Source organism: Trifolium pratense, linkage group LG6, assembly GCF_020283565.1.
Source record: "Trifolium pratense cultivar HEN17-A07 linkage group LG6, ARS_RC_1.1, whole genome shotgun sequence".
Taxonomy (NCBI): Eukaryota; Viridiplantae; Streptophyta; class Magnoliopsida; order Fabales; family Fabaceae; genus Trifolium; species Trifolium pratense.
In genome coordinates, this window is record NC_060064.1 from 30,121,916 (window position 1) to 30,140,883 (window position 18,968).

Here is an 18,968-nt window from a genome sequence, read left to right on the forward strand (position 1 = left end):
AATGAAAACTTGACAACTGTTTTTGTGTACATTATTCCATTCCTTTTTGGAAGTATTCACATGGTAAAGCCACTTGTTGAGTAATTTATGGCAGAGTGTATATAGTTTGGACTTTGGAAACAAGTGATCGAGTACAAGCGGCTAATGAATTTCAGTTCATGATGAATCATTCAGAAAGCTCAAATTTAAATCTTAATTGAAATAATTTTTAATAGACTTTATTTACTTTCCGGCCAAAGTTCATATTACCCGGCCCATCGATGATTAAGAGTAACAAAAAAATAATTTGGCCTTTGGAGATAAAAATTTATTGACCAAATAAATTTGTATCTCCAAGTTGGTTAACTAAGAAGAGTAACTCCTAAGTCCTTGGATAAGTACCAACTAAAATAAGGTTCAAAAGATAAAAGATATAATGATGTTACATTAGAAATGGGTGGATATGGATGATATTTCTCTGCTCAAATCATCGAGTGATTACTTTTCTTTTGCATATTTTATCAAAAGTATTAAGTGATTATAATTATAACTACTGTAATTATTATTCTAGTATTATTATTATTATTATTATTATTATTATTTATATTAACTTTTGGTTGATTATGTCTTAAACACTGTTTTCATATAAAATTGTTTGTTGATGATGTGTTAGTAATTAGTAATATATTGCCGATGAAATTGTTTGCTTGATATTTTTGTTTGTTAGTGTTGTACTTTTGTGGTTTGTTTACACTTTACATATCATAATTACATGCGTGATATATTCATCATCATCTTCATTTAACTTTTCTTTTGTGAAAAGAAGATATACATATCTATAATAACACATTTTGTTGATGAAGTCATGAAACCTTCTACGTACCTCCCGTAAAAATAGAACACTCAAAAGTGTTTTTTACACGGTTTATACACCTTCATCGGGGAACCTATGAGACATTAAGGTGAGTTCTTCCCTCTCAATTGAATTTTCTACATACACATGAGTTAAAAATCAAACCCTAACCACATACTTAAGTGGACTAAAACAAATATCACTTGGACCAATTTATTGTTGGTACTGTTTATACATATTTATTCATTTTATTATCTAATTATACTTTGGTCTTAATTATTTTTTACAAATCTTTTCCTTTTGCATGCCACCTTAACTCTAACACATTCATTTGATATACTATACAATCATATCATAATAACATAATTGTAAAAAAAAGGAAAAAGACGTAACATATATCATTGGAAAATTGTGGTTTAATCATCATAGTAATAATCATTAATAATATTTGTTTGACAAACACATGATTGATAAATCTGAAATCTGATTCACATCTTCTCATACACAACTTCCATGCATGTTAGTTAGGTATGTTAATGTCAGATAAGGATCCCTATATTCCAGCCACTTGTTTCATGCCACGTTCCTCCTTTCAATCAACTGTCTAATATCAAGTGCCTCTTCACTACCTCCAAAGGCCACCTTATCTATGTGATACTATTACTATTTTATTTTGGGTTATGTCCACGTGAATTAGTTAATTATTGTTCATTATATTAAATCTTAAGATTTCAGTTTATGAAGACTCTTGATGTATATTTGGTTACCTTATTGGATGAGCTAATTAAAGTAATTTTGAGGTGTAAAAGTGATTTTATATGTCAATTAGTGGTTGGGTTGGTCGTTTTAGAGAGTATTTATATATAGGTGATATGAGCAAACACACCAACAACAATTTTTTTCTGAAGATAGATACAATTAAAGACTAGCTAGGAATCTAGTATTATTTTTCTTGATCATTGAGCATATGAACGAAATTAATGAGTTTTTTTTTACAAAGCTAAAAAGAAAAGGACAAAAGGCGTTGTCAAAAAATAAATTTTTTAATAATAGCTTATGTTCTTAAGAAAAAGACACCACGATCGTCGGCTGAAAATAAATTTTTTAATAATAGCTTATGTTCTTAAGAAAAAGACACCACGATCGTCGGCTGAGAGAAGATCCCAAAGCACCGAAGGAGAAGAGAAATGAACAAAATTAATGAGTTTGATCGTTAGTATTAATTATGCTTTTGGTTTATTAATAATGTCATAACTCATGTAGTAGGAGTATGACATTAAGAAAAACAAAATTATAAGAAAAAATCAAATCAAATCACACTTGTTAAAAAAAAACAGCACATAATAATAGAGAATAATCTTTTGTCTTCTTCTTGAAATAAATTTCACAGAAAATATAGAAAATAGTTTTTATTAATTATGGGTTACGAAGAAAATGAAAGAGGGTAAAAAACTATATTTGCATTCAATTTTATGACCATAACTTAAACAATTATCAATGACAATAACTTTAAAACAATTATAAAAAATGATAAAATTTTGGAACAATAAATAGAATAAAAATTAGTATTTTTTGTTTTTATTTTTTTGGTACAAAAAGGGTAAAGCCCAAGAAAAAAAAAACTATGAAATTAAATGAAGTCTCCTAAGCATGGAAGCTCCGAAAATGTCACCAAAGAGGAGACTTTGAAGCTCTGAAGGGAAGTCTTTATAACATGAACATCAAAAGAATTTATGGTTAGACTAAAACTAGCCAACCAATCAGCACATTTTCTTCGCGCCAAAAATATTGTATTTTTTTTTTGAAGCACCAAGAAGTGTTGTATTTGAACTTGCCAATTCAAATTCATGGAGTCATTAATGCACTTAATCAAAACGAGTGTTTTTCCCGTTGCTTTTGCAAGTCCCTGATACCTTGTATATAACGTTGTTTCGGTTGTGTTCTCACTGTTGTTTCGGTTGAAGCTTTCATGAGGATTGGGTGTTCACCATTCTTCCTCCCCCACTTACGTTTTTCACCAAATTGCAAATCTAAGGAGAAAGTATTCCAGAGAGTTAAAAAAATTGAAGCTATAGGAGAAGAAAAATTGGAGCTTGAGTTGAAGCATGGGTAATTAGGTAAAATAACAAAAGCCAAATTTCCAAATTGCTTTTAGTTGACGCAGAAGCTACGTTTTGTGGCTTCAAGTGAACGCACGTTTCGACAGCAAAAGTACGTTTTCAGAATTGATTTTGCCTGTGCCCAAACATCACAAAAAGTGACAGAATCACTTTTGGAAGCAGAAACGCACGTTTGGAGAGCCAAAACGCTCAACCAAACAGACGCTATAACGAATACGAAATTTACAAAATCCACCGTTGGATTGAAAGTTTATATCATATAAATCATCCATAGAAAAATTTAGAAAAATTGAAATCATTTGATATGTTATTGAGACAAATCAAGATTAACGGTTTATTTCCGTTTCAAAAAACGGTTTATTAAATAATGTAAATCTTGATGGGTCCCAATAACATATCAAATAATTTTAAAAAAAAATTAAAAAATTTATGGATGATCTATACGATATAAACTTTCAATCCAACAGTGAATTTCGTAAAATTCATAATCGGTAGATTACTTGTCCACCACTTGTAAAGGTGGTCCACCGTAGCATTAGCCAAATAAAGTATACTACTTAACTCTTATAATTTGAAAGAACACTCCTTAGATGCGGTATAGCCATATAGGCAATTGAAAGAACACTCTTATAAGTTGGCAAGAGAGTCTTTAAACAAGATATTATTTCTCAATCTTCAAATGCACCATGCAGTGGACAACTAAATTAAGTGACTGGTTTTTGCTCGTTTTTTGCCTTTCACCATCAAACTGAAAAAAATTAAAATAGTTCCACCCTTCTTCAAGAGGCTGAAAATCAACACCTATCCACCCACAAATTCTTCGTCAAACTTGTAAGAAAAAATCACACTTGAAAAACACATGATTAATATCTTCAAACTCTAAAAATGAAAAATAAAAAATTAAAAAAACATAAACACATTTCATGTGGATTATCAATGATCCGTTTATAAGTGATGACTTCATGTCATTTATACAAATTCTAAGCAAATGCATAGCAAACTAGTGTGTTTTTATCATGTTTTCAGCACAATAATGACAAACACTCCTCAACCAGGCCATCTCTGCTAGTTCTTTGACACACAAAGTTGTTGATTGTTTTGCATAGGAAAATGATCTACAATGGTAGTTTTTGTGCTCTAAAAGTGTTAAGCACATGGAAGCAATTGGTTGCATCTATAGTTGCTTTATTGATAAACCTAAGACTTAGTTCAGACTTCAGAGGTAATGAATCAGGTGTCAAGCTTATGCTACTGTCATGCATCAGAATATTCTAGCTTGACTTATGGAAAAAACTGGATTGTTGTTTATAGTCATCATGATTGGAAGCTTCAAACAACAATTATTTATGTCATTTCCTACCCCTTAACTAAAGGATCTCTAATGTTCCTTCATCATGTGGTACTAGTGGTTGTTTTGCACATGAAGATGATCTATAAGGGTAGTTTTCATGTTCCTAAAGTCTTAACTAAGTTGAAGGATTGGCCTCTCCAAAGCTTGGATCTCAAAAGTTTGCTGCTAATGTTGATCTTGTTGTGGCTATTCTACACAGGAAAATGATTGAAAGGGGGAAGTGTCACGTTCCTTTACTTATGCTCAAATGGAAGATTTTACCTCCTAAGCATGGTACTTAGAAATTTTCATCCTCGAGGACAAAGATGTTTGAAGGGGAGGGTATTGTTATAGGAATTAAGTAGGTTATTTTAAATAATAGTTTATCTTGTGTCATTTTACTATTTTAGCCCTAAGGATTGTATTTAAAAGCATGGTGCCTCATTTTGACAATTAGGGATGGCAATGGGCGCCCACGGGTGCGGGTTTGAGTGATACCAAACCCACACCCGAAATCAACACCCAAACCCAAACCCAAACTCAAATCTGTTCGGGTGGCAAAACTACACCCACGCCCACACCCATTGGGTTCGGGTTTTTTACACCCAAACCCAAACCCACAACACATTTTGTACTACTTTGCAAATTTAAGCAAAACAAGGTAAATTTAAGCAAAAACAATGGAATTTAAACATATTGTCAATCACTTAGCAAAAACATAGGTTTAAAATTACAAGGGAATTTAAAATTATAAAATAGTCTTTCAAGAAATTAAATTACAACTAAACCAAAATTAAGTTCTTCCAACTTTCAAGCAAAATTCAAACACAATTTTGGTTTGTGGTTTGTGAAAAACCTAATTTTACTTTTACACTTATATATATATGTGGGGGTATTTAGGTAATTTTAACATGTTTCGGGTGGGTGTATGGGTTTCGGGTGTGGGTTTGAGTGATACCAAACCCACACCCATATTTTCGGGTGTCACCCAAACCCAAACCCAAACCCAGTCAATTCGGGTTTCGCCCGTTGACTTGGGTTTGGGTTCGGGTGGGTCTCACGGGTTTGGGTTTTTCTGCCATCCCTATTGACAATCAATCAATATTCAACAATTATGTTCTTCTATAAAAAACTCTTTCATTCAATATCATGTTTTGTATAATCTCTTTTTGGTACCGGAATCCATTCTAGATTATTGGAATCTCTACTTTGAGAACTTGATTCTACTTGTTTGTCCCGAGAGAGAGAGAGAGAAAGGAAAAAAAATGGATTTTGCAATTCAGTTTCACGTGAACATGACAGACGTGATCAGATTTTTTTTTTTAAATAGTATATAACTTATTGGACGTCCAGGCCGCCGGTAAGTCATATATTTGCGTGTCAGACTTGTCCCTTTAGTTTCCGGCCAACTAAGTCGCCGGTAAGTGTTACCAGCGACCATTTTTCCGGCCAATCATGGCTGCCGGTAAATTGGCCAGATTTTCAATTTTGTGGCCCTTTTCACACTTTATGGGGGCCAAAAGCGCCACTAAATAACCATTTTCTTGTAGTGAATTTGGAGAACTTGACAGCTGAAGAAGTGTTAGGGCAACATGGTCTTTTAAACAACATATATGTTATTTTATATAATATTAGTATAGAAGTATAAGTTGAATGCACCGCAAAAATACACGAGGTTGTGGGAGTCCACCATCTCCTATCTTAATTCCCTATGTTTGAGACATTCCCTCGGTCCCAAGCTGCTGCCACACCCAGCCGCTGCCCTCCCAGTAACCCATATATGATATATCAGCAATAACCGCAAATTGCTGCGGCGAGAGTAATAAAACGAAGAAAAAAGTGTCACCAAAAGATCCATAGCGATGTTTAAATAATTCGAACCAAGGTGTAATAGGTTCATTTAAACATCTCCACTTCCATTTTAAATAATAACACAAGATTAAACACCTCTAATGTTAACTTTCATCATGGTAGATATTTTGATGAAAAAAACACATCTAGAAGGTTAAGAGTACAAAAAGTTAGATTTTTTTTTTTGACAAATTAAAAACTTTTTTTTTTTATTAACAAGTTAGAAACTTAAAAAATCTATTTGTTACCTAAAAATCTTAAAAGGATCTCACTCTTATAAACATTTTAATCTCAATTTACCCAATAACATACTCCATCCGTCCCAAATTATAAGGGAAAAAAGCCCATTTTTTTGTCACAAATTATAAGAGAAAAAATCATTTTCAAAAATGTTTTTTCCTTATTTTCATAAAATTACATGCAAATTGCATTTAATTTATTCTCTCTCATTTTCTCAATAAACAACAACCAATAAAAATTATTTTTACCTCTTCCTATGCAACTTATTCCAAAGAAAACCCACAAAAACATACTTCAAATTTCCATGTTTTACTTTTTCTTAATAAGTGTGATTTTTTTTATTTTCCCTTATAATTTGGGACGGATGGAGTATTTATTTTGAAAATCTTCTTGAATATTGGTAGAAACATTACATGTAATATACAGAAAACATGTTTTGAATTCTAGTACGTCCATTTATTTACCTTAAAAATTAAATTTCTAACCATTAGACCAGTTATAAAAAATATATATCTATTTTGAAATATGAAACAACCCGTAGTCACATAGATGTATTTTCCTCTAAAATAACAGTATTTTAAAAGGTTTTAATCAAGGACTAATTAGTGGTGCAGTGGTGTTGTTTAAAAAAAAAGTGGTGCTGTGATGTGAGTTTAGTCGAATACTTAATTAGTAGTGTGTGACTATAGTTGGTTAAATATCTTTTTGTCATCATGCCTTTTTTTAAAAAAAGAATTAAATTTAGTTTTTACAGGAAAAAAAAAAGTTTTTTCTTGTTCTAATTTTCATTTTTATCTAATGAAATTGATAATTTTCTAAAGTTTATATTTTATTAAAATAAAATTTATTTTTAGGCGATGCTATTATGTTAAGCCAGCATTATTATTAACCTTTTTATGTCATTTCCTGAATTTGTTAGAAACGGTTTCCATTTCCATTATTCCTATTTAATTGAGTCAATCTTTGAACATAAATATACAATTTTTTTTTTTTGGTTTATAAACCTCTTGCTCCTAGGGGAAAAAGACCCTATTAGTCCAGAGTTCGGCCGCGAGATAAGTAAAGTCTGGCAAATAAATTGTTTCACTCAGGAATCGAACCTGAATTCTCCCGAAATCCGTCTTTTTTGGTGAAATTCATTAACCACTTAAGCCCAATGACTTGGGTTGAACATAAATATACAATTTGTTGCTACAAGAAAAGAAAAAATAGAAAAATATACCATTTGTATATTTCTACTTTTGCATGATCTTTCATTGAATCACCTTTAATGTAAAGGACTAATTTTTTCTCAACACTTTGACCTCTTTTTCAATAGTAGTTAAACACAAGACTCAACTTTTCAATAAGGCCTAAAGTAAATTAAAGGCCCCGAATTATTATTTGCAATGAGAAGAATGAGAATTTTGGGATTGAGAAACTTTATCTATGTTCTTCCTTTCACAGCTTTCTTGATGGTGTTGATGTGCTTCCTTCGGTTGCAAAACCATGGACAAATTAAATGGGGTGAAATGAAGGTAATTCTAAGCCTAGATTAATTTTATGCAAAATTTTATGGATTTCTTTTCATTTGATTTTTGTTTATTTGAATCAATCATGTATGCATACATGTATCATAGTTATTGTTTTTATCATATGAAATTTGAATGTCATGTGCTGGTTTCAAAGGAATTGGATTGAAATATTTTAAATAAGGTTATAAATTTGGATTTTTTGGATGGGAAAAAAATTATACAAAGATTATCTGATAGGTTATTTGACAAAAATTAATAATTAATTGAGTCGGTGTTACTCAGACATTGTATAACACCAAATGGTTAGGTTTTTGACAATTAGAGTGGTTGGCTTTTAGAGTGCTATTTTTAATAATTAAGAAAATTGGTAAAATAAACATGATTGTTTACTAAATTATTTTTTATTGCTCCTTCCGTTTTAAAATAAGTGTTATTTTCTTTAAAAAATATTTTAAAATAAATGTCATGTACATGTTTCAGAATTATTTAGTCAAAATACAAGCCTCTAACCAAAAAAAGTCAAAGAGCAGGGCTAGGATTCTGACTTAAGGGGGCCAAAATTATATTATATGCACAAAAGTGCATAGATGAGATGTCTTTGTTTTTAATCATATTACATGCACAATGTATCATTACAACAATTTAACAACATTAATTTTTTCTGGAGAATTAGTTGGGCATAAAAAGATGAGTTATTTCCTCCTAATCAAGTTTTATCTGCATACAAGAATCAGGTTCAAACACCTAACTTAATGTTTAAGGTATCCAAATCACTTTTCACTCAGGCAAATCACATGTTAGATAAGATGTATGTTTCAAGTTCCTAGCATGAAGTTGTAGTTAAACCATTTCTATTAGACATTGATTTGTTGCATGATGAATGAGAGTATGCATTACTAATTTTTTTTAGGTACACCCAAGTTGACTTTTTCCTTTACTGTCAGTATCCTTCAGAACAACAAGAATTGATTCAAGTGTTGAAGAGAGCAACAATGCCAGACAGAACAGTTATCTTAACCATGGTAGATGAATCACATGCAAAACCAGGATCTATGCTTGAGGTTTTACTACAAAGCTTCAAATCTGGCCAAGGTACTCAAAGATTGTTGAATCACTTAGTTATCATAACTATGGACTCCAGAGCTTTCGAGTACTGCAGGTCCTTGCATCCTCATTGCATTCATCCTTCCACTTTTGAACATTATTTTGCCACCAAAAGACAGTCCCTCGAAATCATAGATCACAGTGTATTCAGTTGGAGAAGAAACAATGTTTTGATAGAAGTTATTGAATTGGGGTACAACATCATTTTCACGGTATGGATTCTTTCAGAGAGGAACTTTTCCTCTCCAGTCTTTTCCAAATTATATATCCAAAAAAACACGGTTCTTATATGCCGTTCAGAAGTATATTTCTAGAAAGAAAAAAAAATTGTCATTCAGAAGTATACTTCTAGACAAAAACACCGTTTTTTCCATCTGGATTCTGACAAGTCATTTTGATAGTACACATTTGAAAATAAATAAATTTTTATGCTGTTAAGAACTATACTTCCATACAAAAACACAAATTTTCGCGCCTTGAAGTGTACTCTGGTTTTTTAGAAATGTCGGGAAGGTGAATAAAGTTGTTTTCTTCTAATAAGCTTGAATAAGAAGATAAAGGTTTGTTCATCAAATATAACTGCATGTGACTTTTGTTTTTCTGCAGGATACAGATTTACTGTGGCTTAAAAGTCCATTGGAGAATTTCCATCCTACTCAGGAACTCAGTATTTCATGCAATTTCTCAAGTGATGGAGAAAGAGCATATTCAATGCATGAAGGAGGAATCTTCTTCATGAAAGCAAATGCCATAACCTTAGAATTCTTAAAGCACTGGAAATTGAGCAAGATTTTGTATCCAACCACCAATGTTGAAGAATCCTGGTGTGAAACTATAATGCATAATGAAGACTTAGTTGAGATGTATGGCTTCCGCGTTCATCATGTAGATACAGACCATTTTGGTGGATTTTGTCAGCTAAATAATGATATGTTGGAAAAGGCTCATACCATCCATGCTAACTGTTGTAATGATCACACAAGCAAAGTTCATGACCTGAAGATTGTTCTGGATGATTGGTTCCAGTTTAGAAAACATGTAAAAAACAACAATTCAACAGAAAAAATGGCTTTGAAGTGGCCACAGAAGTGCACAGGATGAAAATATACATAGAAGAACATACAGTTCTTAAGTTTTCACAAAGAATTCATAGAAAAACATCTTCCAGTTTAACTGGGATATTTGTTATCAGTTTAACTTAAATGTTCATATCTTGGTGAAATGCTAAGCATCTGCTTTGGTACTTAGTAATAGATTAGTTTGGAAAAGGAAATATTACATTTGGTAAACTATTTTTTGATATTTTTATAGTTTGGAACATTATTCTTTGCATTTAGAGTTTAGAAGTAATGATATGACCTAATCAATCTACTCTCCAGAGTCTAGGCTTGAGGATGTTTCAGAAGAAACTGATGATGAGCCTACTTCTTCCAACCATGAACAAAACAATTTGCTTTCTATCCAAGTAAAAGGTATAATATTTCATCTACTAAAACCGCAGTTTCATATCATCTGCCAACCAATTGCAGTCGATGTGTTATACATAAATTCCTTTGTAAATCCTCAATGTGGTTGGTGGTTCTCCCTAACCTTATACAGTAGTGTCTCTCCTAACCTAAAATTTTCATCGTTCAAAAAAAAAAATAAATTCCGGTCACAGATAAGATAACCTACATGCTAATAGGTAATAACAACCAGTGTTGTCTATAGCGAATGGCTAGAATGAGGTGGAAGGCAAAAAATCCGCCATAGAAACAAACCATTGCAGTCTCAGGTGCCAGCCAGCATGGTGAGCATTCCTTCACAAATTGCCTTTGGCGGTTTTCAAAAAATCCACAACACCATTCTGCTATTTAACAATACCATTAACAACACACTTAATCCTAGCTTGAATGGCGTCGACCATCTTTCACTTATATCATTCAGTCTAGTTCCAAATTCCAATCTAATGAGGTCAAGGATTTCAGTAACTACAAAGGTGAAGAAACATAAATGTTCCCAATATTTAGTGTTGAATGATAGTATGATCAATTGAGACAGTTCTATGAACTTAAATGCATCTTCAGCTGAAAAGGTTGAAAAAGTAGTAACTAGTAACTAAAAGACGGCTGAGAAGTTAATCACTACAGCAATAAACAGAATTTACACTTTTTGGTGTCGCCTTATGGGAAATACTCGAAAGTCCAAACAAAAAAAGCAATAAAAACTCGTTTTCCTATTTTCCATCATCTTTGAGATTGCAGATGATATAAAGAAGATATCAACTCTCATTTTGGGGATCCTCTACACTGAGGATGTTTCATTTTACAATGAAGACTAATTTTCTCGCACCCGCAATTGCGGCTACAAAATAAGGATTTTGAGGCCACGTTTTCTAGCATTTGCCTGCAATATAAAGGTTCACAGTGTAACAATAGACGCAATTTATACCTATGATCCTTGATTTATAACTCTTACATGATTGCAAAATTCACTATCATAGGGGAGGGGAAAAAGTACTGCAATAAGATTTTAGAGAATCAAGGGGAGATCAAAGTTTCAATGCACAAATGAACATATTGTATTAATATACATATCATAATCAAAGTAAATGTATATTGAACAATACAATAATTGGGTCCAAGGAACTGATTTAAGTTTCACATAATAGAATCTACATGCAGACAAAGCCTCTCACAGTAAAATGCGAAGAATCATACAGATATGGGGAATTAATTCTGATGTCAAAATTGTTGCACATCCTCTTCAGGTAGATCCCAGGTATCATCATCATCCTCCTCTTCCTTCTCAGGTTTTGGATCATCCTGCCAGTAGTTGTTGTTGAACGGTCCTCTCTGAGAGTTCCCATCCATAGGGCGCCTGAAAATCATGCAAGACAGACATGTATAAATTATCTTAGTCAGAAGAAAGGAAGAGTGGGGGGAGCATGGCCATGTCATAACATTCCAATAACGGTTTTAAATAAAGGTCCACGACCACAATCTGAGCTGCAACAAAACGGTTTTTGGTGTTGCCGAAACCGCAACACAGCTGCAGTTGATGCCACATTTCACTGTGATTCTCTACAATATCAAGGATCACGACGCAACCACTATTCAAAACTCTGACCCTCAACTGCATAATTTATGTACAATTTAATCTTCTTGATAACCCCAATATTCTAAACTCTGACCCCCTCCTAAATCTACACTCCCTAGTCATAAATTAAAACACTAGAACATTAGGCTTTGTTTACTTTGTGAGAACATTTTCTATTTTCATTTCTTAAAATTTGTGTTAACTTTACTTGCTTAACAAGGAGATACTAGACTCTCGAAGTAAGCAATTGTTTGCATTTTTTTGGAAACAATGAAAATGTCAAAAGATTGTTTTCATTATTTTCAAAAATGCATCATGTCTAACTATAGCATATCATCTTCTCTCCATCACAGTAGCTCATTTTTAAAATCACACATCTTATTACAGCAAGTCAAAATAAACACATTTTAAAAAAGGAAAACAGAATATGTTTTTGCAAAGTAAACGAGGCCTAAGTCTCCGCAGTTGCGTGCAAGAAATACATTAGTTTGCCAAAATAAAAAAACAGAAATGTTATTTGAACTTCAATTTAGAACCCCTATGAAGTTCAACAACTTCATAAATGATTAACTCAATTAACACATGGTTTCTGAAGTGATGAATTTGGTTAATAAATATATCAATTATCACAACTTATTAATCATTTATCTATGAAGCACGGATAAATGGTTAATTAACCACGATAAGTTTGAGCCTAATTAACCACGATATTCAGGTGTCCAAATTTGTAGTTATCTACGAAGCACATACACTACTCATATTCGATGTGTGATGTCTAGCACCGACACATATGATTACATTGAATTATATCATTTTCTCAAATTATTATCAGTGTCAACATGCCAATGTCTGTGTGTGTCCGGTGTTTGTTTCCATGCTTAATAGCTAGTAATTAAAGTTCAATATTCACTATTTAATTTTGGTTGTATCATATTAACCTAGTAATAAAATCAAAAACTTAATGTCCCCATGAGCTTATCTCAGTTGGTATCCGCCTTTAAGGGAGAATTTCTAGCTGCTGGACTACTTACCAAAAAAATAAAACTTAATTCACTATTTAATTTCTTGAGTTTGATTTTTGAGTGGAATAATTTATTGGTCAGACTTTACTTAGCTAGCGGCCGAACTCCGAATTACTAAAACTCACTTCCCCTAGAAATTTGAGGGTTAACAGAAAAAGATGAAATTTGCACAACATACATACATACATACCTAGGGAATCTAGCTCTACGATTACGCTTAGCAGCATCTTGAATCCTACGTTTCTTCTCTTCTTGTTTATCCTCAAAATATCTTCTTCTCTTAAACTCTTGAATAACACCAGCTCTAAGAACATCTCTTCTAAACCTACCAACAACTCTCTCATCAACCTCATCATCTTCAATAACAACTTGAACATTGTAAGGAGATGCATAGAACATGGAGTCTGTACCTGAAAGTGAATCGAAACTAAGATCCAGGTTATCTTGTTCTCGTTGTTGTGATGAAGAAGATGTAACAGAAGAAGAGGTTTCACTTCGGCTTAGAACAAGTGGTATGAATTTGTTGCGGTGGTTGTTGTGGTGGTGGAGAAGAGGGAGTTGAGGTGGTTGTGGTGACTTTGATGGTGGTGAGAGGAAAGGGAAGAGGTTGGAGAAGGAAGTTGAGAGAGCCATCATTGATGATGATGAATCAAAATGATAAGATTGATTGTAGAATTTTTTTAGATTTTATTTTATCATATAGTAATAATATTAATAATTTACAAAAATAAATAAAAATAATAATTTGAAAGTTGAACTTTATTTTTGGGCTGTATAAATTGCTGAGTTTGTGGGTTTATATTTTGGGCTGTCTAAACTCTGAAAAGAAAATTTCTATTCCGACCGTCCATGTTTCTTTTATACCACCCTAACTGACTTTTTGCTACTGCAAGTTATTTCGGTTTTTACGAACCAATTTTTTTCCATCGTTTAAAAATTTTGGTTAATAGAAACCGATTTTTTTTTTTGTTTAAATTGGTCCCACTTTTTGCTGCATCTATGAGTTTAGCAGTCTCCCTCTTTCTCTTACTTGTTTCTTTCACGTTTTTCATGAGATTCATCCCATTTGGTTTTCTTTTGTTCTTCCGGTTTCTTCATATGCAACAATTGCATGGTTAAAAATCTCAAATTTTGTCTCAAATTTCCTACATTGCAACCTTTCAATTCCATGGCAGTAGCAACAACCAACGAGAAATCGATGCAGGTCTCAACAAATAGAAAACTTAATTGGAAATTTTTAGTGACAAAACTCTTATAAGAGATGGATTGGAAGAATGGAGAAAGGAAACTAGGGAGAGTGTGGTGAGAGAACAACAAATACGTGTAAAGATAATAATGAAGAGACTTAATGCAACAATAATGAAGATAATAATTTCGGTTAACATAAACCGAAAACTTTTGTGTTCCAATTTTTTCGGTTCGTAAAAACCAAAATTTTGTGTTCCAATTTTTTCGAATTTTGAAGGGCAAAATGAGATTTTATGAGGTATAAAAGAATCGTGGGGGGTCGGAAGAGAAATTTTCATCTGAAAATACCCATTTACGAGAATTTCTTTTGATACCCCTAAAATTTCAGTTACTTTTTTTTTGAATTTTCACTTATCTATTTAAGATTTTAAAATTTGGGGGTGTGAAGTGCACTTTTTAGGACGATAAGCATATGAATATTTTACATATCTGAATTTTAAAATCGAACGTGTAAAATGCCCTTCTCAAAACTTTTACACATGTTTGAATTTTAAAATTTAGATGTTTAAAAATTCTGAAATTTTATTTTGTCACGAGGGATTCAGACCTCGTATATTTTTTTGAGGTAACAGACCTCCTATATGGGATGCTTGGATTTTAAAATTCCAATGCATAAAATTAATTTGTTGCAATTTTAATTGTTTCTAAATTTTAGAAGCGGTAAATGTTGCAAAATAAATAAATTTGAGAGCAGGTGGGTGTAGAAATTCACTAATGATCCCTTAATGGTCCAACTATTTTTTAAGTCTTAATTGTAGCTGGATTTTGTTTTAGGTGGATGATTCTCGGTTCTCCGTAAACAAAAAAACATATATAGAATTGAGTTTTTACGTTAATTCATTTTGTCTAGAGAAATCGAAAAGTAAAATCGACTTCTAAACTTGTAGAGTTTATCTTTTTTATATATTATAGAATAACTGTGTTTTTAGTTATTATATTTTCTAAAAGTAATATATTTTGATTTTAATACATATATAATTGAGAAATATTTAAGATTCTTACAAACAAAAAAACTTTAGTTTATTTTATATTTTAAAAATATAACTTTTTATTATTATTTCTTACATTTTATAATTAGATAAAAGTATTTTTTTTATTATGCCTCATTTTAATATTCTCTTTATGCCTCACTTTTTTGTTATTATCTTTCTTACATTTCCAACGTGTATATAATGCAAACAAAGTCTTAAAAGACTATGAATTTATTGAGGACACCTTAGGCAAACACCCATTCTAAGTGTAGTAAACCTTAGTCACTAACCTAGTTCATGGTCCTTCTTGATCATCCATTTTATTACAATGAATGAATTCTAAGATGAGTAAATATCACGGATAGAAAAGATATATGAAGAAAATAAAAGAAAAATAAATTCTTAAATATTATGAATCTACCTATCGTTATTTTCTTTTTCCATGTTAAAGTGGTGTAACACAAGAGCTTTTCCATGAGACCACTCATTCTAGTACTACTCCCACGCCAATCACTCTTAACTGCGAAATTCTGATGAAATTTTGTGCATTAGTACTGACATGAATACACTTATATATTATCATTTTAATTAATATTATTATTTTTTGTGAGGACACCCTTAGCGGGAAACATCCAAAGTGTAATTGAAATCACCAATCTAAGTCTAAACCTTCTTGATGATACATTTGACCCCAAAAAGCAATTTAAGCCATGGACCTTCTTGATGATCCATTTGACCCGATGGCGTATGCATTAAATTGTTTGCCTTTGCTTGCAAGTAACTCCAAATACTCGAGCGATAGAAAAGAAAGTCTTATATAAATAGCTTATGAACCAACCGTTCAATATCACCGAATCAAACCATTTTAAATCACATATTGAACAATCACTCAAAATAATGACAATTTTAAGCATTGGAGAAATCCTTTTAGGAGTTCTTATTTTCATTGTAATCTACTATTGGAGGATCAATAGAAACACACCCATGACAAAATGGCCGGTGCTTGGAATGTTACCTGCTCTTATGCATAACATGTCTAATAACTATGAGTATATAAACTCAATTTTGAAACAAAACAATGGAACTTTCATTTTTGAAGGACCATGGTTAACAAACTTGAAGATTGTTTATACAAGCGATCCGATGAACGTGCAACACATTACAATCACAAAATTTGAAAACTATGGGAAAGGAGACAAATTCAGAGAGATTTTTGAATTTCTTGGAGAAGGAATTTTTAGGTCTGATTTCCACAAATGGAAGTACAATAGAACACTACTTCATTCAATCTTTAAGCAAGAAAATTTTAAGGTATTTATTTACAAAACTGTTGCGAAAAAAGTTGATAGTTCTCTTCTTGTTTTTCTTGATCATGCTTGTAAACAAGGTTTACAAATTGATTTGCAAGATGTTTTTCATCGGTTAACCTTCGACAACATATGTTCTATAGTATTAGGATTTGATCCGAATTGTCTTTCTATTGAACTCCCTGAAGTTGAATATGAGAGAGCCTTTTCTCAATATGAGGAGGCAATATTTTATAGAATTTTCAAGCCTAAATTCTTATGGAAGCTACAAAAATGGCTTAAAATTGGTGTAGAGAAAAATATTACAAAGAATGAAAAAATTCTTGAACAAATGTTGTATGCATCAATAAAATCTAAAAGAAAAATACAATACCAACAACAATTTAACTTGCTAAGTGCCCTTATGAAAGAAACTGGAGACGGAAAAAATTCGATAGATGATATGTTTCTGAGAGACACGACAATTAATTTACTTGGAGCGGGGAGAGACACTATTAGTTCGTGCCTCACTTGGTTTTTCTGGTTGGTGGCAACCCACCCTTTTATCGAAGCTAAGATTCTTGAAGAGATTAAAGAAAATTTACCATCAAGAGATGGTAATTGGAAAGATTTAGGAATGGAAGGTCTTACAAAGTTGATTTATCTACATGGAGCTTTATGTGAAGCCTTAAGGCTTTATCCACCAGTGCCTTATGAGCTTCAATCTTCATTGAAACCTGATGTACTTCCTAGTGGACATAAGATTAAGTCAAATACAATGATAATATATTCTTTGTATTCAGTTGGAAGAGTGGAAGAAATTTGGGGAGAAGATTGCTTGGAATTCAAGCCAGAGAGGTGGATTTCAAAGAAAGGAGGGATAATTCATGTACCATCTTATAAGTTCATTGCTTTTAATGCCGGACCAAGGACTTGTTTGGGTAAGGAATTAAGCTTCATTGAGATGAAAATTATTGCTGCAATAATATTGTTGAATTATCATATTAAGGTGGTGGAATGTCATCCCATAATTCCTTGTGTTTCTGAAGTCTTACACATGAAACATGGCTTGAAAGTTATGGTGAATAAAAGAAGCATTTGATGATTAAGGGAGATCTTATAAAAATAACTGAACTATGTTCAGAAGCTACTTGTAGTGTAGTGTTTATTTAAATTTGACTTTTGACTTGTAATTTGTATTTTTCATGGTAATAACTCCTCTACTTAATTAAGAGATATAAGATACGGTCGTTTTCGTGATTCATGGTTAATTGTTTTCCATACTTAATTGTAAATTTTGATGACAAAAATATATTGGATTTCTTTTTTCTCATTGTTAAATTTCATGGTTACGACATGAAAGAAAGATTAGTTCCAACCACATTAGTTTATACAATCCAATGTAAAGTTATGAATTCTTTTAGGTCTAATTTCCTTAACACAAGATGCGTCGACAAATCCAGGTCATCTTGTTCTCGTTGTTGTGATGAAGAAGATGTAACAAAAGAGGTTTCACTGCGTCTTAGAACAAGTGGTATAAATTTGTTGCGGTGGTTGTTGTGGTGGTGGAGAAGAGGGAGTTGAGGTGGTGGTGGTGACTTTGATGGTGGTGAGAGGAATGGGAAGAAGTTGGAGAAGGTTGATGAGAGAGCCATTGATGATGAATCAAAATGATAAGATTGATTGTCGAATATTTTTAGATTTTATTTTATCATATAGTTATATAAAGATAATTTACATTAATAAATAAAAATAATAATGTTAAATTTGCACTTTATTTTTGGGCCGTCTAAAATCTGAATAGAATTTCTTTTGGTGCCCCTGAGCCCTTGAAATTATCAAAATATTTCTTCCATTACTTGAGTAGCGGACATGTAAAGTTTTGAAAATTTCATATTAGGGATTTTTTTCCCTCAAATTTTTCATTTTTATAGTGCCAGCTACTTAAGTAGCAGACTCAATCAACTACTTAAATAACGGATGTGTAAAATCTTGAAAATTTCATGTTATGAGGTGTTTTTCTTCTTCTCATTTTTATAACATCCACTAATAAATAACGGAAAGTTAAAATTAGAAATGAGAAGGACGTGTGAAAAGTATAAGGGTACCAAGAGAAGCTCTCAAATCTAAAAATATATATCTATTTACTGAACGTTTGATTTTAAAATTTGGATATTTTTTCTTCTTCTTCTTGGATTATAGTCTTTGGAATTTTATATTGACAAGCACGTTATTTAAAAAGGAAATTTTTTTAAATGTACTTTTAGGACGATTAAGCATATGAATTTTTTATATATTTGAACTTTAAAACTTAACTTATAAAATGCCCTTCTCAACTTTTTACACATGTTTGAATTTTAAAATCTGGATAT

General features: G+C 31.9%; 3 protein-coding genes across 4 annotated transcripts; 2 read left to right on the forward strand and 1 right to left on the reverse strand.

Annotated features, from left to right (window-relative positions):
* Nucleotides 1–7,653: 7,653 nt before the first annotated feature.
* LOC123891383 (uncharacterized protein At4g15970-like) lies at nucleotides 7,654–10,351 on the forward strand. Of its 2 annotated transcripts, none has more exons than XM_045941245.1 (3): nucleotides 7,654–7,890; nucleotides 8,798–9,203; nucleotides 9,598–10,351. In XM_045941245.1, the coding sequence occupies exons 2-3, from the start codon at nucleotides 8,880–8,882 to the stop codon at nucleotides 10,090–10,092; spliced, it is 819 nt and encodes a 272-aa protein (XP_045797201.1). In that variant the 5' UTR covers nucleotides 7,654–7,890; nucleotides 8,798–8,879; the 3' UTR covers nucleotides 10,093–10,351. The 2 variants fall into 2 exon arrangements, with proteins under 2 accessions (XP_045797201.1, XP_045797200.1); XM_045941244.1 differs by having other exon boundaries at nucleotides 8,832–9,203.
* Nucleotides 10,352–11,527: 1,176 nt separating this feature from the next.
* Nucleotides 11,528–13,776, reverse strand: LOC123891384 (30S ribosomal protein S21, chloroplastic). Its single transcript, XM_045941246.1, has 2 exons — nucleotides 13,282–13,776; nucleotides 11,528–11,850 (listed from the first exon to the last, which is right to left on the reverse strand). The coding sequence occupies exons 1-2, from the start codon at nucleotides 13,725–13,727 to the stop codon at nucleotides 11,715–11,717; spliced, it is 582 nt and encodes a 193-aa protein (XP_045797202.1). The 5' UTR covers nucleotides 13,728–13,776; the 3' UTR covers nucleotides 11,528–11,714.
* Nucleotides 13,777–16,175: 2,399 nt separating this feature from the next.
* Nucleotides 16,176–17,854, forward strand: LOC123891385 (alkane hydroxylase MAH1-like). The gene has a single exon (XM_045941247.1). The coding sequence runs from the start codon at nucleotides 16,208–16,210 to the stop codon at nucleotides 17,696–17,698; it is 1,491 nt and encodes a 496-aa protein (XP_045797203.1). The 5' UTR covers nucleotides 16,176–16,207; the 3' UTR covers nucleotides 17,699–17,854.
* Nucleotides 17,855–18,968: the final 1,114 nt, after the last annotated feature.